Source organism: Lepidochelys olivacea (assembly GCF_965140295.1).
Source record: "Lepidochelys olivacea isolate rLepOli2 genome assembly, chromosome: 1".
Lineage (NCBI taxonomy): Eukaryota > Metazoa > Chordata > Testudines > Cheloniidae > Lepidochelys > Lepidochelys olivacea.
This window is the reverse complement of record NC_140411.1, coordinates 334,674,749-334,695,110: the sequence shown is the minus strand read 5'-3', so window position 1 is coordinate 334,695,110 and position 20,362 is coordinate 334,674,749. Positions and strand designations below refer to the sequence as shown.

The 20,362-nt window shown below is 41.9% G+C and overlaps 1 protein-coding gene across 1 annotated transcript in view; it reads left to right on the top strand.

Moving 5' to 3' along the window:
- The window catches only part of PCLO (piccolo presynaptic cytomatrix protein), a gene marked incomplete at its 5' end in the record, with an annotated part of 521,208 nt that overhangs the window by 415,308 nt on the left and 85,538 nt on the right, over positions 1-20,362 (top strand). The window contains 5 exons of the mRNA XM_084610084.1: positions 8-75; positions 840-1,051; positions 10,337-10,387; positions 11,822-11,952; positions 15,606-15,632. Coding sequence (XP_084466210.1) covers positions 8-75; positions 840-1,051; positions 10,337-10,387; positions 11,822-11,952; positions 15,606-15,632 — 489 coding nt within the window. The remainder of the gene's footprint in view (positions 1-7; positions 76-839; positions 1,052-10,336; positions 10,388-11,821; positions 11,953-15,605; positions 15,633-20,362) is intronic.

The window sequence follows — 20,362 nt, the reverse complement described above, 5'->3', positions numbered from 1 at the left end:
TCTTTAGGGACCTCAACATGCTCTCAGATTCTGAGAATCCCCAGCATTTGGAACTGCATGACCCAGTAAAGGCTGGTAGGTGAAAGCAGATTGCTTTCAAATGTATGTACTGGATGGCCATAAGCACCACAGCTGAAAATTGTGAATGGTATAGACAAAGTTTTGTTTGCACTTTAAGCACATAGCAGAAACTCATGAAATGTCTGGTATGTGACTTTATTTCCTAAATTTCTTTAAAATAAATGTTCTCTGCTCTGATTAGCTTATGAAGTCTTCCATTCCAGACTTCAGAGTCTCTTTCGTGCTCAGATCCTTTCTTAGTCCTTTTCTTTTTGCATGAATTTGCTCAGCAGTGACTTGACTTTATTACTCAGTTATTTAAACAAAAGATTTTGGATGAACTGTTGTCATACCAAAGTACGGGTTCTTAACAAAACTGGAAGAGTTCTAGAAGCTATAGGTATGGGGCCAGGTCTTCAGCTGGTGTAAATCAGCAGCTGAGGCTCTGGCTAATTATCAGCCGAGGATCTGGCCAATCATCTCTAATCTTACTGTAACAAAGGCAAACTTCCCTTGCTGCCTAAGGAAGATTTCTCCTAAACGGTTTATGTGATAGCTGGGGTTTGATGACTTGGTGTTGAGTGGGTGGAGAAGGGGACCTGTTGTTTTCAAGTTCTTTTTGCACTGAAATGTGGAGTCAGATCTTCAATTAGTGGAAATAAAAGCAGGCAATCTGACAACGTTGTTTATTTATTTAGTGTGTTGACCCACTGCTGGAATAGCCGGAGGACTGAATGGTTTAGCAATTATCAATGTAAAGCTCTTTTACCTCAATCCAGTAGACAAGGCGAAGTCCCCAGGGGTCGATCCTAAGCAGCTGGCTGCGGAGCTCCAAAAGGTTTCCCTACAGCAGTCCCCTTTGGTTGCTTCCTCAGCAGTGGAGAAGGGATCTCATGTCCATTCTGGCACTCCCTCTGCCTCCTCCAGTGCTGTTCCCAGTCCCGGCCAGCCTGGTTCACCCTCAGTGAGCAAAAAACGACACAGCAGCAAGGTAAGATGCTTCCACTTTTGATACGCTTCTCAGTTGTCCAGTGAGTAAAACGTGGTCACAAGAAGTGAGTAATTATCTACCTACATGACCTCTCCACTGTAGCAACAGAGTGACTCACACATGTAAATTAATTTACCCTCACCACACCCTCCTGACAGAGAAGAATATTATTGTTCCTATTTTATAGGTGGGGAACTGAGGTACAAAGATGATGTGACTTACCCAAGATCACAGAGGAAGTGTGTGACAGCCAGGAATTGAACCAAGATATCTTTAGTCCAATTTGAGTGCTTTAGCAAAAAGATTGTCCTGCTCATCCTTTCTCTGGTCTTTCATGTGCATCCTGTCTACTCTGTGGTGAAATACCAGCTTTAGTGAAGCCAGAACTCCATTGACCACATCTGGTCTACACTGCAATTAAAAACCTGTGGCTGGTCTAAAGGCTGTTTAACTTCAGTGTAGATGTTCAGGCTTGGGCTGGGGCCCAGGTTCGAAGACCCTGCAAGATGGGTGAGGTGCAGCCCAAGCCTGAATGTCTACACTGCAGGTGAACTGCCCCTTGGCCTGAGCCCTACAAGCCTGAGTCATCTGGCAGGGGCCAGCAACAGGTATCTAACTGCAGTGTAGACGTATTCATTGGGGCCAGGACTTCACCCAGAAAAACACAGGGGGAGACTATCTATGACGTGCACAGTGCTGAGCCAAATACTGAAGTGTTATAAAGGATAAATAATCATAGTTGCAGTACTGATAATAATTGCTTTGAGTACCAGGAAGAGAGTTAACAACAACGTTAACATCAAGCTCTGCCTTTCTCACTAAACAACAGTATGAGTTAGTTATTAATTGTACCCTCAGATCTTCTTTGACAAATATTGTTCATTTCTCAGCTGAACTGCTTTATGCCTGAGATACCAAACACACATTCAAAAGGCATTAGCAATATTTTTCATATGGGAAGTTGGGGGAAAAAGGGCTATAAAGTTATGCATGACTTTGCTACATTTTCATCAAAAGACTTGTTGCCTGCAGTAGAAATCAACGTTGGAAGGATTGCACTCCTTGTGCAATTTGTAAGGAAGAGTGCTCAAATCTTTTCTAAAGGAAGCTATTAGGACAAGTGAAAAGCTGAACATTAAGAATAGTTCCAAATGTGAAAGTAATGCACTTCCTAGCTACTTAATTATCTATATTTAGAGCTCTGTATAGGATTTTATAAGGTCTCCCATTATTTTTGTCATTCTTTATTTATTTATTTGTACTGTGGTAGCACCTAGGAACACTAGGCATGAGCCAGGACCCCATTGTGCTAGGTGCCGTACAAACACAGAAAAAAGATGGTCCCTTCCCCAAAGAGCTTACAATTTAAGTAAATTGTGGATCTAAGTACCTTCTGTGAGAGGTAAACACAAGAATCTCTCTGTATCTCCTTCTGCTGACCCAGCAGGAACAAGCTCAGACTTATAATCAGGAGTTTTTTAGAGAGTTGCTGTGGGAAAGCTGCATCAGTGAGATAGGTTATGCTTTTAATGATGATCCTTTACGTGAGTTCCGCAGTCTTGGTCCAGATCCTGAGAAAACTGTGTGCCTTTTAGATAAGAGCCTTCCTCTGTTTGTTGGCCACTTTAGTTTGAGGGTAAATTATTGTCCTTAAGGGAAGAGGAATAAATATAGCAGGAGGGCAAACTTTTACTGAGGGGACTGGACAGAAATCCCATAGATGGGTTAAACACAAGCTACTTCATGCCAGAAAGGTACATATTAAACCCATAATGTTTCACAGAGGAAAAGCAATCCAATATGCATTCTTGTTTTATAAATGTACTTCTTAAAAATGAAGTAAAATGGGTCTTGGCATTCACATTAAGAAGATTAAGTAATTAAAAACTCTTTTTTCTATAAGTCATATCAAAAGTATATATTCCCTATATAATAATCATTCCTATCACTGACATATCGTGGCTTCTGGACTATAAGATGGATAGAAAGCTGGCTAGATTGTCGGGCTCAACGGGTAGTGATCAATGGCTCCATGTCTAGTTGGCAGCCGGTATCAAGTAGAGTGCCCCAAGGGTCGGTCCTGGGGCCGGTTTTGTTCAATATCTTCATAAATGATCTGGAGGATGGTGTGGATTGCACCCTCAGCAAGTTTGCAGATGACACTAAACTGGGAGGAGAGGTAGATACGCTGGAGGGTAGGGATAGGATACAGAGGGACCTAGACAAATTGGAGGATTGGGCCAAAAGAAATCTGATGAGGTTCAACAAGGACAAGTGCAGAGTCCTGCACTTAGGATGGAAGAATCCCATGCACCGCTACAGACTAGGGACCAAATGGCTTGGCAGCAGTTCTGCAGAAAAGGACCTAGGGGTTACAGTGGACGAGAAGCTGGATACGAGTCAACAGTGTGCCCTTGTTGCGAAGAAGGCAATGGCATTTTGGGATGTATAAGTAGGGGCATTGCCAGCAGATCGAGGGACGTAATCGTTCCCCTCTATTCGACACTGGGGAGGCCTCATCTGGAGGACTGTGTCCAGTTTTGGGCCCCTCACTACAAGAAGGATGTGGAAAAATTGGAAAGAGTCCAGCGGAGGGCAACAAAAATGATTAGGGGACTGGAACACATGAGTTATGAGGAGAGGCTGAGGGAACTGGGGATGTTTAGTCTACGGAAGAGAAGAATGAGGGGGGATTTGATAGCTGCTTTCAGCTACCTGAAAGGGGGTTCCAAAGAGGATAGCTCTAGACTGTTCTCAGTGGTAGCAGATGACAGAACAAGGAGTAATGGTCTCAAGTTGCAGTGGGGGAGATTTAGGTTGGATATTAGGAAAAACTTTTTCACTATGAGGCTGGTGAAACACTGGAATGTGTTACCTAGGGAGGTGGTGGAATCTCCTTCCTTAGAAGTTTTTAAGGTCAGGCTTGACAAAGCCCTGGCTGGGATGATTTAGTTGGGGATTGGTCCTGCTTTGAGCAGGGGGTTGGACTAGATGACATCCTGACGTCCCTTCCAACCCTGATATTCTATGATTCTATGATTCTGTTTCTTGATCTACACAACAAGTTCATAACTCTACTGAGATCTATTAGATCGCAGTATTATAACTTATTCAATTTGGAGCTCCCTTCTACTTTTGATTTACGACATTGGCAGTCAGAATACAACCTTGATCCATCACATTTGCAAAAGTTTCATGATGGTCTAAATGTTTCAAAGTGTCTAGGTCTTCCTTTTGGTAGTCGATAAAATCTTCTGCTTAAAGGTTTTTGTATAGCACATTTGATGTACTTCAAAAATGATGTAGGAGTCTCTTTGATATCCTGTAATGCAGATTCCATCATATTTAATAATTTGTCCCATTACCATAGAGAGTGATAGAGCATAACATCAGAGCCTGGCATTACAAGAGCTCCCCATCACAATAATGACAGCCTTCCCTAGGAAGTTTCACAGCATTACAAAGCACCAGTTCTTCTATGGAAAAAGAAATGTAACAAAAGAAATTGAATGATGAGGCAGAGAAGGGAGTTAACATTTTGAGCCATGAATGGGTTATGTCTTGTACAAGTCTATTTCTTTTTCTAAACTGATGCACAATCGTGTTGAAGTTCAGATTACATGCTGGATACTAGGCATCTGGCTATAAAATGTCCATCAGGAACAATTTTCTTTGCCTCTTAAAGAAGAATAGGCTGCCTTTCTAAGTCCTTTCTGAAACAGCAGTGAGTTGCTTTTCCTTCTGCCAAATTAATCTTTAATAATGCCCTGATTCAGCAAGATACTTAATCATGTGCCTCACTTTGAGCATGTGGTCAGTCCCACAGAGTGACATTTCAATCAACTGACTTAAAAAAACTCTACTTGAATATTTAAATTGAAGTGTGTGCTTAAGTGTTTTGCTGAATTGGAGCATAAAGAATGAATAAGGATCATTTTAAAAGGCTGTAAAGTTGTTAAAGCTTAACAGAGGAATTTACAATGTTCTATATAGTGTATGTGTGTTTTTGCAGATACACACTATGGAGCCCCAGTGACATCTTAGTTAAAAGGTGTAAATAGCTTTGCATTATAAGTTCAGTTTGGAAAACCACACAACCCCTGCTTTCAGACTAAAGTTTATCAGATGGTGTTTCCTGGCAGAAGATTTTTTTTTTTACCCAATATTTGTGATGAATCAGCTGTAGCATTTGTGAGTTTCTAAGTTTTGAAAAATAAGGCTGCATCCACCCTAGAATAGCTTGTATCTGTAGTCCAGTTAACCAATGATACCAGTCTTGTCAGCTATAGTGTAGACAGACTTCAGCATTTTTAAGCACCACCTAATGAAAATCTGCCCTGAGCTATCAACAAGTAACATTCATTCCTTTGCTGGGGGCCAGGACAAGGCCTGTGAACTGACAGAAGCTGGGATTGAATGACAGGGGATGGATCTCTCAATAATTGCCTCTTTCTGCTCATTCCCTCTGAAGCATCTAGCACTGGACACAGTTGGAGACAGGATACTTGGCTAGATGGACCATTAGTCTGCTCAGTATGGCTGTTCTTACATTCTTATGAACCATTTAAGCCCTGTTGTGAGAGCTTAAATAGGATTTAAATGATGCATAGGCTATGAATTAAGAAGTAAATTTTAGTCAATAGTGTCTTTGAATGTTTTTTTCAAAGGTTAAGTGGCTAATTTTAGGAGTTGTTAAACTGCATCTGCCCATGGGGCTGTGGTGCCCCCTGGGAATTGTAGTTCAGGTGCTTCATGTCCTGTTCTCTCCTATGGACTAGGCTTCTTGGCTGGACTACACTTCCCATGATGCACTCCTCCCTCCCTCTGACTGTGTTGTGTGGGGCATTGTGGGAGTCCCATCACTGCAGTGCATCATGGGAGATGTAGTGGATGTGGGGGGATGTTAGGAGGAGTCTGGTAAGAAAAGCAGATTTTTGACAGTTGGGCCAGGAGTCTGGTAAGGAAAGCCTGTACACACCTCTGTTGAGCACAGATAGGTAGGATAATGGGGACTTACCAATTCTCCTGGTTGGGGAGGAGGGTTTTGTGGCCTTCTGGAGGAGACAGAGCAAATTGCCATAGAAATGACATGGTCCATTTAAAAATGGATTCATCCCTATGTATCTCGGGTGTATCCACACAGCGAGCTAGTCCTCCAAGTCTGCTTCTTGGGTCAATCTCTACCAGGTATTAGGTCTTACTCAGAAGCTGTGATGCCTTTAGCTCTTCCATTGCCCTTTAATCACTTCTCTGAGAAGTTAGTGCAACAAGGAGCACCAAAGAGTCCTGTGGCACCTTATAGACTAACAGACGTATTGGAGCATAAGCTTTCGTGGGTGAATACCCACTTCGTCAGTAACTCCCACGCACATTTCTGCTAGGAATCTACTGTTGGTTTTTTTCTGTGGGGACCATGCCTCAAAGAGCATAAGCTCCCATTCTCTGCCATCCATATGGATTGTGACATGTATGCATTACTCTCCTACTTCTTCATGTCATGTCTGCTTCCTACCCATCTTTTAGCCCCTTTGTTTCCATCATCACCATGCAGCACAGGGGAGCAGAGTTCTGCATAATGAGGCACTATGGCCATGGATTAAATTCAATGTAAGCAAATTCAAGGCCGAGGCACAGTGAAAGAAAACTTCATAATAGTTTGTACTCACTCATGGATTCTGAAACAGCTGCAACATTTAAAGATAAAGATCTAGGAGTCAAGATAGATAGTATAACAAAGAAGACAGCTTAATATGCACTGGCAGTCCACAGATCAAGTAAGAGATTAGGTTGCATTAAGAACACAGAGAACAATATAGAAAATATGATTATGTCTTTATATAAATTGATGGTTTGTCCTTAGCCTGAATATTTCATTTACTTTTGGTAACCTCATCTCAAAAAGAGCACCGCAGAAATAAAAAAGGCCAAGCAACTAGAGACAAGGAGATTCTTCAGAACAGATTAGGATTCATTTAACTGGCAGTATAAGCAGGTGTAACCCTACAGAAATCAGTGGAGTTAGGCCCACTTATGTCATCAGCAAATTTGGCCCTTGGACTGTTTAGCATGTAAAGAAGACGAGTAAGAGAAGATATTATACAAGTATATCATTAAAAAAAAGTTGAGAAGCCCATTTATTATCATAAAAAATACCTTGCCAGATCTCAGAGCCCTTTACAAAGGAGGCATTTTACATAGGGGGAAACTGTGGCACAAGCAGGTGAAGTAAGTTGCCCAAGGTCATCCAGTATTCCAGTGAGAGAGCTGAGGCCAGAACTCAGGTCTCTAGAGTCATATTTAACAGTCTTATTTAACTAGTCTCCTAATAAAATAACAAGGAGAAACTCGATGAAATGTGTAGACAATAAACTTAAACATAACAGGAATTTGTTATGTAATGTAGCATTAATTTTATAATTGTCCTCCAGGGTAATGAGTCCAATTGCTTTGTAAGATTCTAAAAAAGATCAGACACAGACCAGATGCGTGACAGTAGTCTCTGCTGCTGCACTAGTCATAGGAGAAAAATTACCAGGGTCACCAATTCTCAGTACTCTCCTAACGCACAACCATCTGGGGGCAGGAACATGTGTTTCCCCATGGCACTTATTCATGTGACATTAATGTGGCAGGAGAGGGTGGGGTATTCCTCCAAACACTGTGTAGAAGCCAGTGTCAAAAAAGAATTTCTATGTTCCTATTAGAGATTGCCCTTAACTACAACATTTGAATATAGGGGTTAGGTTCATTTCCAGTTCCTGCAGAATTTTACAATATTTATTCAATAGAATACATTGGGCCAGTTTGTGCCTATCTCTTGCGCAGAGGTGGGGGAAGAACACAAAGAGGATTTTCCTTCATCCCCCTCCCTATGTGAGTCACCCTGAGCGAGGTCCAGCAGCAATTGCAGTCCTTACTAGAGCTGGGGGGGAAATGTAGTTCCGTTTTTTGGAGGATTTTGATATTTCAAAATTTGGTTTCATTCCGATTCAAGATTTTCTGCAAAAGGGAGCAAAGCCCTGGCTCCAGGGCAGTCTGCCTGCCTGGTTGCCCTAAAGCTATGGACTCCAGAAGCCAGGGCTCCCTGACTGGGAGGCAGTCTGCCTGGTGGGCTGACGGGATACCAGGGATCTTAGGAGCCCAGGCTACCAAGGAGCCTTGAGCTTGGGAGCTGGGCCTTCCAGGATCTTGGCTCCCTGACAGAAGTGCTGCTGAGGATCTGAGTGTGAGAGCTGGCAGGAAACACGGCAGGGTTTAGTCAGAATCCTGTCTGGTTGCCAGTGGAGTTTCCACTGAAATTGAACCGTACTTTCTGCACAACCTTTTGATTTTGACAAATTGCAAATTCCAACAAAACTGTATTGCATCTGAATTTTTCAAACCAGCGCTAATTCCTACACACAAGGAGACTAGGGAACTGCTCCCATTTCATGCACCCAGGCAGGAAAGGACACTGCACTGCCCTTAGTCATGGTTCAACATATGCACAACCCAGGGGCTCCAGCCCCTGCTCAAGATGAGCCCCTGTCTCATCTTGAACTGTTGCTTTTCAATGCATTGACACATTCTCTTTGACCTCTTGAGGACGGCAGTAGCTGTGACACATATTTTACAGCATGACCTTAGCACAGCGAGAGGTGTCGTATGGACCTAGAATGCCTGGCAGGTTGCAATTCACATCTGCAAGTTAGAAGGAGGTCAATCTTCTGAGCATTTGTTTACTGGCTGTAAGAATAGTGAGTTTGTCTTTGTTTAGAACTCTCATTGTCTGCTGCATCAACCAAGGAATCAGGTATGGAGAGAATATAAAAGTATTGAAACCTTTGCTGTAGAACCTGATAGACCCAGGTTGCATGACCAGTCATTGGAAGAATGGAAGCAGCTCCAGGCTGGCTCAAGGACACCATCATATAATGAAAGAGGATATCAAACAAATGGTGAAATTTGTCTTAAATTGAAGAAACATAATTATCTAGGAATGCTTTTGTCCTTTTCAGCAATTCATGGACCTCAATAAAGGAGAATAAATAGGAAGAGGCAGGGATATACAGAGATTTGAAGAAGGGGACCAGAAGCTTAAATTTGATATCATAGTAGATGGGGAGCCAGTGGAAAGATTCAAAGAGTGCAGTGACATGAACAAATTGATGGGCATGGAAGATGATACTTAAGAATCAATGAATGACTATCAACAGAAACTGATTTGGAATTGTCACGTCCACTTGAAAATTCACTCACTTTCATCCTCTTCTCTGTGATCATCCAAGAGGTTGATGGGAAAATAATTGGCCTTGACCTAAAGTAGTTTAATCCATGCATCTCTACCGAAATCCAGCTGTGCCATCTCTGGAAAGTCAATTAGGTCTGGTCTACACCTAAAAATTAGATTGACACAACTACCTCACTCAGAGCTATGAAAAATGTCACACCCTGTGTGAGATAGTTAGGTCAATCCACCCCCTACTGTAGCTACCATCTTTCGGAGAGGGGAATTAACTGCCTCTACCTCTGCCTCTTCTGCCAATGTCAGAAGCATCTACACTACAGTGGCACAGCTGCAGCGCTGTAGCTCTGCTGCTGTAGTGTAGACTTACCCTTAATCTCTGTGCTCCAGTTCCCTCTCTGTCAAATGAGAATGATGCTACTTCTTTTCCTCCCGGATGTTGTCTGTCTTATCTGTTTAGACCCAGGATCGGCAGCCTTTGGCACGCGGCTTGTCAGGGAAATCCGCTGGTGGGCTGGGCCGGTTTGTTTACCTGCAGCATCTGCAGGTTCGGGCGATCGCAGCTCTCACTGGCCGCGGTTCACCATTCCAGGCCAATGGGGGCTGCGGGAAGTGGCGGTCAGCACATCCCTTGGCCGGCACCGCTTCCCGCAGCCCCCATTGGCCTGGAATGGTGAACCGCGGCCAGTGGGAGCTGCGATCGGCTGAACCTGCAGATGCTGCAGGTAAACAAACCGTCCCGGCCCACCAGCAGATTTCCCTGACAGGCTGCGTGCCAAAGGTTGCCGATCCCTGATTTAGACTGTAAACAATTTGGGACTGAGACTGTTTCTTTCTCAGTGTTTGTACAATACCTACCCTAAAGATTTCAGGTGAGGTCACTACGTGCCAATGAAAATACTATAATAATAATTAATTAGTAATCGATTAAGTCAGCAGAAAAGTGGCTTTCTAAGGTAAGTGGTAGGTAGAGCAGTGTAAACCGAGCTTTGTAAAAATGTTACCGTTGAAAGACTGTTATGTTTAACCTATGTGTCTCGCTATATTTTTTCATCCGGTAGCCCACTGAAGCCACAAAGTCCACATCCCATCCAATCACTGGAGAAATTCAGGTAAATACATACAGAATTTATTGCAGCTGAACGTGTTTAGGTTTAGAATGAGTTTTCAGAAGGGAACCTGTGCTGTGTGATTTGGGCTGATTCTGAGGTAATTTGGACCCTTGAAATGTCACTAAAGCCATTGGGATGACATGGGGTTTAAGCAGTGCCGGATTTGGACCTCTGACTTTATTATCAGTGTGTGGAATACAAGATCAATTCAACAGTGGCATGGGAATTCCTACTGCTCTCAAAAGGTCTAAAAAATAAATTGAACTTGATTCCAATCTGCAATCCTTGGACACTCGCTGTGATTCACTGAACATATATGCAAGCAAAGTTGTGGATTTTCCAAGAAGCAGTTAAATTTTTTCCATGCAGTGCTGAGTAGCTGAATATATCTGAATTGAATTGACCTCAGTGGTGGTTTAAAAATAAAAAGTTCACTAACCTCTGCAAATGAAAATTTGGTGGGCATAGAAACTGCTGCTGCTGGGATTGCCTCCCAATTCCATGTGAGCTCCCATTTCAGGGTCACCTTACTCAAAAGGGAGTCCCACTGACTTCAAAGTGCAGGTGGGCCCCCACAGAGTGGGTAAGCTCCCAACCTCCTGGCTGGAAGCCCTTTCTGCTGCTGCTAGGGAGCTGGGGAAAGCAGCTGGTAGCACCTTTCCTCCTCTGTCTACATCTGTCCCCTTAGTCCACTTTCAATAGTGGCTCAGAGAGCCAAGTGTCCATGGTTTAAAGCAAGACAGCCTAAGGGAATAACTGGTTCTGGCAGCCTCTTTTGTTAACTTTTAGCAGATATGGTATAAGGAGCAGAGACACTGATGGTTTGTGGGATATGGGACAGCTATACCATAGGTGCAGAGTGAAGAAAAGGACAGTACCACCAGAGACATGGGGAAATGAAGAAAGGAGCCAAGAGAGTCTTGAGAGTCAAGAGAAGATGATACAAGTTAGGATGGTCATTTAGGGTGTGTGGGAAAAAGCCCATTTCAAATTATGGGGAGGGTGCACTTTGAAGCTGTGTGAGTGAATATTGGCTACTCCCCTGACTGGGAACAATCCTGTACTGTCAATGGGATAGACTGAGATGGCTTATGGTTGTGAGTGCATAAGACTGACTGATGGAGCGCACACTACCATGCTGGTTTTAGAATCTCTACCTGAGATCTCTAGTGTAAGAGCTAAGGCTGTTGACCAGGTCATTCTCTTTTTTTGTGGAGGTGCGAACAATCATTTTAGCAGGAAGCAGAATCTGTTTCTGTGCTCCCAGGTCACTGAAAGATTAAATCATCTGCTGAAATGAGTCACTTGTCAAGTAGATGTGAATAGGTGTTGCTGCATTTAATAAACATTTATGCAAAGGGTTTCAGGGGAAAACTGAATTCTTAAGTAAGCAAAGGAAAAAATAATTCTCAAGTATTTTAATGCCCACTCTAGCTTCAAATCAACTATGACAAGCACCTTGGCAACCTCATCATCCACATTCTTCAAGCAAGAAACCTAGCTCCACGAGACAACAATGGCTATTCTGACCCTTTCGTTAAAGTCTATCTACTTCCAGGGAGAGGGTAAGTAGAGGGGAAATTTCAGATTGAACTCTGTTGCTTTTCATTTGTCTTTGATGCCAGTCCTGAAAAACAGAACTTAGATTAAAACTTCAGAAAATCTGGTTAGTATCAAGCAGCACTGAACATCTCTTTGTTCTTTTTTTTAACAAGACAGTGCAAATAAAGGGCCCAATCCTATTTCCTGTGAAATCCATGTGAGTTTTGTCATTGATTTCAGTGGGATCTGAAGCAGGCCTGTAGATTTCATCTTTATTTTGATTTTTTACAGAATAAAAGTCACACACATGCACAAATTATGTTAAAATAACATTGTGGTCTGGTGAAACCCACCAGATCCATGGAGTTCAGAGTTTTCCTTAGGAATCTGTCTTTTACTCTGCTCTGCCTGTTTTTTCTGGTTCTTATGTTTTTGGGAGACTGTAATGAAGGACACTGCAAGGTGAGACTAGGGTGGAATTTCATCTTTGGCTCATCTTTTTTTCTAGTTTTTGTGAATTTAAGACCAAGATTTGCCATGTTAATTCCATGTTCAGTAATCTCTCTATGATTGGTTTTAAAGGTACAGTGTAAATTTAAAAAGGAGAGCTATTAGAAAACATCCCTTTCAGGGAGCATATGAGAGTTAAAATATTTGATAGGTTGTTATGTGGGGTTCCCCACTGAAGTGTTTGTGTAGTGTTTTATAATTTTTTTCACAGATCATAATGACTCCTTTGAACCATTAGTATAATAGCAAATCTATAATCAGTGCTCCTTTCTAATGCATACTGCTGTCTGATAAACTGTAATAACTTTGGTTTTAGGTCCTGATCTTGCAAGCAGTTACACATGTGCAGAACAAACAGTCCCACTGACTTAAATAGTGGAACTACATTTAACTTTATGTAGGTTTATTCAGTTTATGTAACATGCATAATAACTTGCAGGACCAGCGCCTTATTTTGCAGTGGCACAATCTGCAGGGACCTGGGTTTGGGCAATCAATCTAATGGTTAGTGTCAGGAGCCTGGAACCAAAGCCAGAGTCAGAATCTGAGTCAAAGATCAGAGAGCATGGCTACTCTGGAAACTTCAAAGCGCGGTCGCAAGAGCGCTCCCATGGCAGCACTTTGAAGCACTCCTGGTAATCCACCTCCATGAGGGGATTAGCTCTGAGCGCTGGGAGCACGGCTCCCTGTTTACAGTAGCGCTTTAAAGCGCTCCGACTTGCTGTGCACAGGGGCTGATTTTTCACACCCCTGAGCCGGCTGGTTAGAGCACTATAAAATGTAAGTGAGGCCAAGCCCAGAGCCAGAGTCTGGTTCCAAGCCAAAAGTCAGTGCCCGAGTCTGGTGCCAAGCCAGTGGTCAGAGTCAGGAGTCAAGGCAGGCATCAAAGCTGTAGTCAGCATCGGGTTAGGGCGCAAGATCACAGACCTAGAGCGAAGCAGGAAAACAGGAACTGGGAATGGATGGGGGTCTGAGTTAAGGAGAGCATGAACAAATGAGAAGGGAGGGCTCAGGAGTTACGCAAGCAGGCAGGGTCCATAGTAACAGCCAACCAAAGATTCACCTAGCTGCTCAGACACCTTCCTCTGCCTCTTTCTGGTTTGTATAGTGCATCCCAGCCAATCAGTAAGGCTGGACATTTCCCCCAAACAGGAATTTTGTGGACGGGGTCCTAGGTGAACTATATCTTTACTAACCCCTTTCTCAACTGGTTCAGGTGAGCTGCCAATGTCTCGCAACCCACAGGCCCGGGTTTGAGACCTGTAATCCTTCATACAATCCTGTAAATGTTCATGCATGTGAATAATCCCATTAGCCCTAACAGAGTCTTAGGCCTCGACCACATTAGTTAAAAATGTATGTCTGACCTTTGTACTTAGGAGAGGTGAAAGCTGTTGGAGAATATTTGTTTCAGAGGCATTATGCCCCTCTAGTATAGCTAGATTTATTTTTTGAATCAAACCTTTATCAGCTATTGTCCCATCAAGTGGGTTCATGCCTTTCAGCTGCTTGTAAATTAAATTTTAAAATTAACTATTTTATATAAATGACTTTTTCCAACAATGCAGCACAACAGTCAGCTCTTGAGTGTGTACACTAGTATTTTAAAACAGTAGTTCCTTAAGAGTCTTAGAATATGACTTACTGCACATATTTGGCCACCACATAATACATTACTTCAAGAACTTAAATTCTCTTGGACATAATTGATGGCAATCGCTCCAGAGGATCTGTGACAGTCATTCAGGCTATCAATCTGCTGTCTCAAGCAATCCGTAGGCCCAATTCTGCAAACTCTTACTTACCTATGTTAAAATAATGCATATGGACTTTAATAGGCTCCAACTCTGCAAGAACATATGGACAGATTCAGCTTCACACATGTAAGTTATTCCCATAAGCAGTCCCATTCATTTCAATTACTCAATCTTGCAAACATTTATACAGATGAACAAGTAACTCACATAACCATTAAATTTATTTATATATATTTAAAAATATATTTTTTCTTTGCACAATACCCATCATCATTAGTCCATATAATGGAATATTGGCCTGCACTTTAAAAGTGAACCTATTTTTGAGCTATGCCATAGTAGCATGATGCTTCTGAAATTAGTAGTTTCCTTTTGGTTTTGGCCTCCTATAATTTATATATATATATAAATAAATAATATACTAAACTCCATAGTTGCATCATATAAGCAAACTGTGTAAATATGTGCAGATATGCTGAATTGCACACACAACTATTTGTTTTACACCTGCAAATGGATTTGCCTGCAATTTTGGTAAGTGTAGCTAATGAGGCTCTCTTGAAAATTTGACACTTATTACCCAAATGTTCAGCTTAGGATGAATTTCTGAACTATGGTCCCAATTCAGCAAGGTACTTAACCACACATATAGCTAAAAGCACATGAATTGTCCCATTGAAAACATGGTTGATTCAGGCTATAAAGGGCTCAGTCTTGCTCCTAGAGAAATTGGTCATGAAATTCCCATTGAAATCAGTAGGTCCAAAATGGCTAAAAAAGACCATTTATGATGGATACATAGTAAATCCTTACGTATTGTGACATCTACAGTTCCATTTTATGTAAAAACTGAGTTTTAATTACTTGTGCCGATTGTCATATGAGAAGTTGGAGGGAGGGGGAGGGGAGTTATTGCCCTGATTTTGTAGAAATAAGACTTTAAGTTAGAGATAGGTCCAAGCTACAAAGTTCTGACCTGAATTCAAATCCAGCTCCAAACGGGGACAAAGTTCTGGGGCATTTAAATTTCCATTGTGGTTTGGGCCCATTTCTAGTTCAAACTATGATTAATGTTATCATTCACAATGGGACATATTGCTTTGGGGATTCTTTGTACATACCACTGACAATTAAAGTGGAGAGATGCTCAGTAATTTCATTACTTTTATCTGAATACAAATGCATTCACTGATTGCTAATACATATCTTTCTTTTTGATGTAGTTCAATCCACATCAAAATATGTATTCTTGTTAATGTCTGTTTCCTGTGATTCTGAAACTAGAAACTGCTCATTTATTATTCACATGTTCTCTCTTTCGTTTCTGTCTATTCCCATTTTCTCTCATGCTGCTTCCTCCACTTTCCTATCTCCATTTATTACACTGTCTCCTCACTGGGTCCATGCAGACAAGTCATGGTTGTCCAGAATGCAAGGTAGAGTGACTTATCTTTCAATTTTATTCTTTGAAGCATGCATGCATCAAGCTGTGATTACCTTATGCATGTACCTGTAGATTTTCATTGAGTTCTGGTGACCTATAAATCCAGGAACCAAGACTGGCTTTGCTGTTCACTGTCTAATTAATCTGATTTCCAGAAGGGAAAGAAATTGGTAGAGGAGGGGGGGAATTGTTGTGGTTCCTGATGCAGAAACGTTTTAGGATCAAACTCTGTAGTTCTTAATTATTTAAAACTTCCACTGAAGTGAATGGGAATTTTGTTCAATCAAATACTGCATAAATTGGTCCTTACTCTTTGATGCTTGTGATTAACTGTGAACTTGTCACATAATTTTCAGCAGAGGTTACTGCTGAGAGACAATCAGAGATGCTGACATTATTTGGAAGTGACCCAATTCTACCTTTCTTTAGAGAACTATTGTACACCTTATACAAAACCTTTGCCTAGAATTATATTATAGATTATTGTACTAGATGGATTTATAGCTTTCTAGCAAAAGTCCACATATAAATGGCAGTCTGAAGTAAGCAGAACTGAAATATTAGTTAGATTTACCTGTGCTGGGTTTTGGAGTACAGGTATAAAACAGATTAAATGACAAAATTCTGCTCTTAAATACACCAGTGTCAACCCACAGCAGAGTGGGTACAGAACCAGATTTTCTGTTTTGTTGGAAATTCCATGATTTTGATTTTTTTTCTATTCCAAAACAGAATGAAAACAAAACTAAACAAAAATGAAATTTTCCTATGAAACCAAATACCAAAACAAAATTCATTTCAGGTCAATCAAAATATTTCATTTGGATAAAATATAAACATTTCATTGCAATTTTGAAGTTAAAAACATTTTCCACTATGTTTTTGTGGAAAAACAATTAATTTTGTTCTGAAAAGTCATTTGTAAATGAAAAATTGGAATGTTCCCTTCAAAAAATGTCAAAGCACTTTGTCTGAGATTTGGATGGGAGGGGTAAGGAGTGGGGGGCGCGAGGGTGAGAAGGGTGGAAGAGGGTCCTAAAGAAAATTTTATTGAAATTGACACATTTTACAAAACCTGTCAATTCAGAGGAAAATGGCCTATTTGTCAAAAAAAACTTGTTTTGACTAAAAATTTCTGACCAGCTCCAACCCAGAGTAATACCAGATACAATTCAGCGCTCTAATCTCACATTTATTTAAAAAGGAAAATTTAAGCAGGCTAATAGGTGGCTTTTTTAATAAACAAATTCTGCTCTGCCTCAAATCACGGTTATTTCATAATTAATATAATTATATAATTCATGTATTCAAACGTTAATTTTTCCATGTAAGAGTAGTCTAATACTTTCTTTATTCTATAAGTAATGTATTGTGTTAATGCATATAGCAACAGGGTATAAAAAGGGAAACCCAGAGAAATGATAAAGAAAAGGAAGAGCCTCTGTTTGTGTTCTTTCCACATATGGCATGTCTTATGAGTTTCAAGTATGAACTCCATTGGGAGTTGACTAGTTTTAATGAAGGTGTTGTATCAAAGCATCACCATCTGTTAATCACAGGCAAAGGGAAAAGTGGTAATCTAGTGGGACAGAGCCAATGTATTTGCCAGGTCTTTCTTCTTAAAATTGCACAGTCCTTCAAGTGGCATTCTGCTTTGTGTGGGCTTTTCTAGATTTAGTCAGTGTTGTTGTTTTTTAATTTCTTGCTGTGCAACAGACTCAGTCCCTTTTGCAATAGCATTTCAGGCCAAATTCTGCTCTCACAGATATAAAACTGGAGTAACTCAGGGTTAGCCTTAGGGAAAAGGATGCCCTGGATGAACATATATTTTGGCACCCCTGGCAGAGGCACCCGCCCATGACCCCTGGCCCCCACAGTCTCCCCACTATTGCCCCTGACCCCCGCAGGCTCTCCAGGCTCCCCACCCTCATTGCGCCCAAGCCCCACTTCCTCCCCACAGTGCTTAATTTATAATGAGAGACCTGCCAGAGCTCAGGCCCAGTAACCCTTGGCACAAATTAAGCACTGGTTGGGTGGCTCAGAAATTCCCTCTCTGTGCAGCCTGGTCTGGATGGCCGGAGAGCAGTAGTGGATGGCCAGGTGCCCAGCTCTGAAGGCAGAGCCACTGCCATGAGTGACTGGCCGTCTAGGCCGGGCTACACAGAGAGGGAGTTTCTGAGCCCAGGGCCTTCCCCAGCCGTATACCTCCTGACCACTGCGCCCGTGGGAAGGGGATACCAGGAGTTGGCCCACTGGCTCCGCAGGGGCGAGACTGTTGCCTGTGTCTCCCCGCCAGCTGGCAGCTCCAGGTGCCATCACCTTCCCCCCTGCCTGGCTTGCCAGTGGCTCCAGCCCCAGACTTGCCCACACAACCCCCACCCCCTCTGGCAGCCCAGGCCCACCAGCTTGCAACACTCAGGTGGTGCCCCCCCACGACCCCGACCATGGCACCTTGGACAGTCACCCATGTTGCCCACCCCTAAGGCTAACCCAGGAGTAACTGCCCGGAGTTCATGGGAATTACTCAAGATTTACAGTGGTATCAAGGAGACCAGCAGGGGGGTCCAATCCCCTACCCACTTTCAAAACCCAAGATCTCCTCCCCTGAAACCAGTATATCCCTTGAGTACCAGAATCATCCAGACCAAGTTCCAGTGCCTCTGAACTGTCTTCAAGCTCCTATGTTCCCCACTGTCCCTGCCCCCTTTCTCCTGCCCCTGGGTAGGAGGGAAATGGATTCCAACTTGTGCAAGGGGAGTCTGGGTGAGTTAATCTTTACAAGTCGGCATTAGCTGATCAGAAAAGTAGTGTGAGGACAGAGAGATGCTCACCCCAGTCCTGCCCTTCTCAGCTTACCCCATCTCCAGATGTGCAGAGACAGCTTCAGAAAGGCCTAAGGAGGGGCTTGGGAGCAGGAGAATGGGGGGAACATGCCACTGAGTTTGTCTGGTTTTCTTAATAGGCATAAATATTTAAGTGGACCATGAAATAGGATTAGTCATCATAGTCTTTCTGCTTCCCAGAGAGGTTTACGGTTTGGTGGTGTTGGTGGTAGTGGGGTGGTTGTTTTTGCCTTCTTTGCAAAGAATGCAGAGTAATAAGATTATAGGGTGAATTTCTTTTTAACATGCATTCATTCCCCCTGAAATCCCATCCATCTTTCTTACTGATGCATGATAAAAAAGAAAAAGAAAAAGAGCTCCTTTTTTAACAGATATCATTACACTCTGAGGTTGTCAGACCCAATTGCATTATGGACATGTTCTGCTTTCCTCTCTTAAGTGGACATGGGAAGATACTCTGCTTTACAAACCACAGTGCCCTACACATTTTTTAGTAAATTGGAGGACAGTAGTACATCATGTTTTGAAAGAAAATGAATGGGGCTGTGTGAAATGGGCTAGGTGTGGGATGCAGAAGAGCTGCAAGTCACTGTCTTTACAGATTTCAGAGTAGCAGCCGTGTTAGTCTGTATTCGCAAAAAGAAAAGGAGTACTTGTGGCACCTTAGAGACTAACACATTTATTTGAGCTGTAGCTCACAAAAGCTTATGCTCAAATAAATTTGTTCGTCTCTAAGGTGCTACAAGTCCTCCTTTTCTTTTTGTCTTTACAGAGTGTCACTCAGAACTGAATGTCTGAGGAAAAGAGGCAGGAGAGGGATTTCATGTCACTGTGCTCACAAATGCCTCGTTATTACGGAGCAGACCTCAGATGTGCTGTATGTTCCTCAGGGCCTGTGATGTAATATAGTGTGAGAGAGAGGAGAATGTGGGCCTTTGGGCCTTTCTGAAAAATATGTATATAGATAGAAAAACAGATATGAGACAATAGAGTAGAGCCTGTCAGAAAATGGTAAGTATTTTCTGTGGAAAAAAATTGGAAAGAACTTTTCACAACTGTTTGCACAATTTATTTCAGTGGAGCCACTTGTATAGTATAATGTACTGTTTGACATGAGTAAGAGTATCGACTACGACCACTGTGTCCAAAGCTGTAATTATGCAAGTACTCAAAATGAGGCAATCTGTACTGGTGTTTACTCCATTAGAACCATAGCAGAGGGAGGAAATCATATTTGCCAAAAGAACAGGGACAAATCAAGCTGGGAAATATTACTTATACGCTTTCAGAGTGGTCTTAAAACAAGGAAGAATAATCAAAAATAAAATAAACCAATCTTCAAGTCTTTGATTGTTCCTTTACATTAGGGCCATGTTTAAATGTAAATAAAAGAGCAGTTAACTTTAATTTATCAAAATGGTTCTGCACTTTAAATCTATTTGGGTGCTCAGAATCCTAGAAGTTCTTGGTATTTTCTTAGGTAACCCTATGACATCTTTTCCATTAACATTTTATATTAAATTAAAATTGGTATACAAGTGGATCTAGCATCAGGGCTTATAGTGCCCAAGGAATCCATAATGTATGAAAGGTGAGTGCATTACTTGCTCTTCACCCAGGAAATGCAGAGTATATTTCAGCTCATTTTTAATGCAGCTAATTCAGCCAAACTTCTTATACTTGCCTATTGATAAAAACGAGCTTGATGCACTTTTATGCTTGGTCTCACTACAGTCAGAGGCGAAGCCAGAGAACAGGATCAGTATGAAATTACTGTTTCTTTCATTAACAGTATATCAGTGTACCATTGCTTTCATTTAATGTTCCTATAAGATGAGACTCCTGTGATTAAAGAATACAAAATAAAAATAAAATGGAT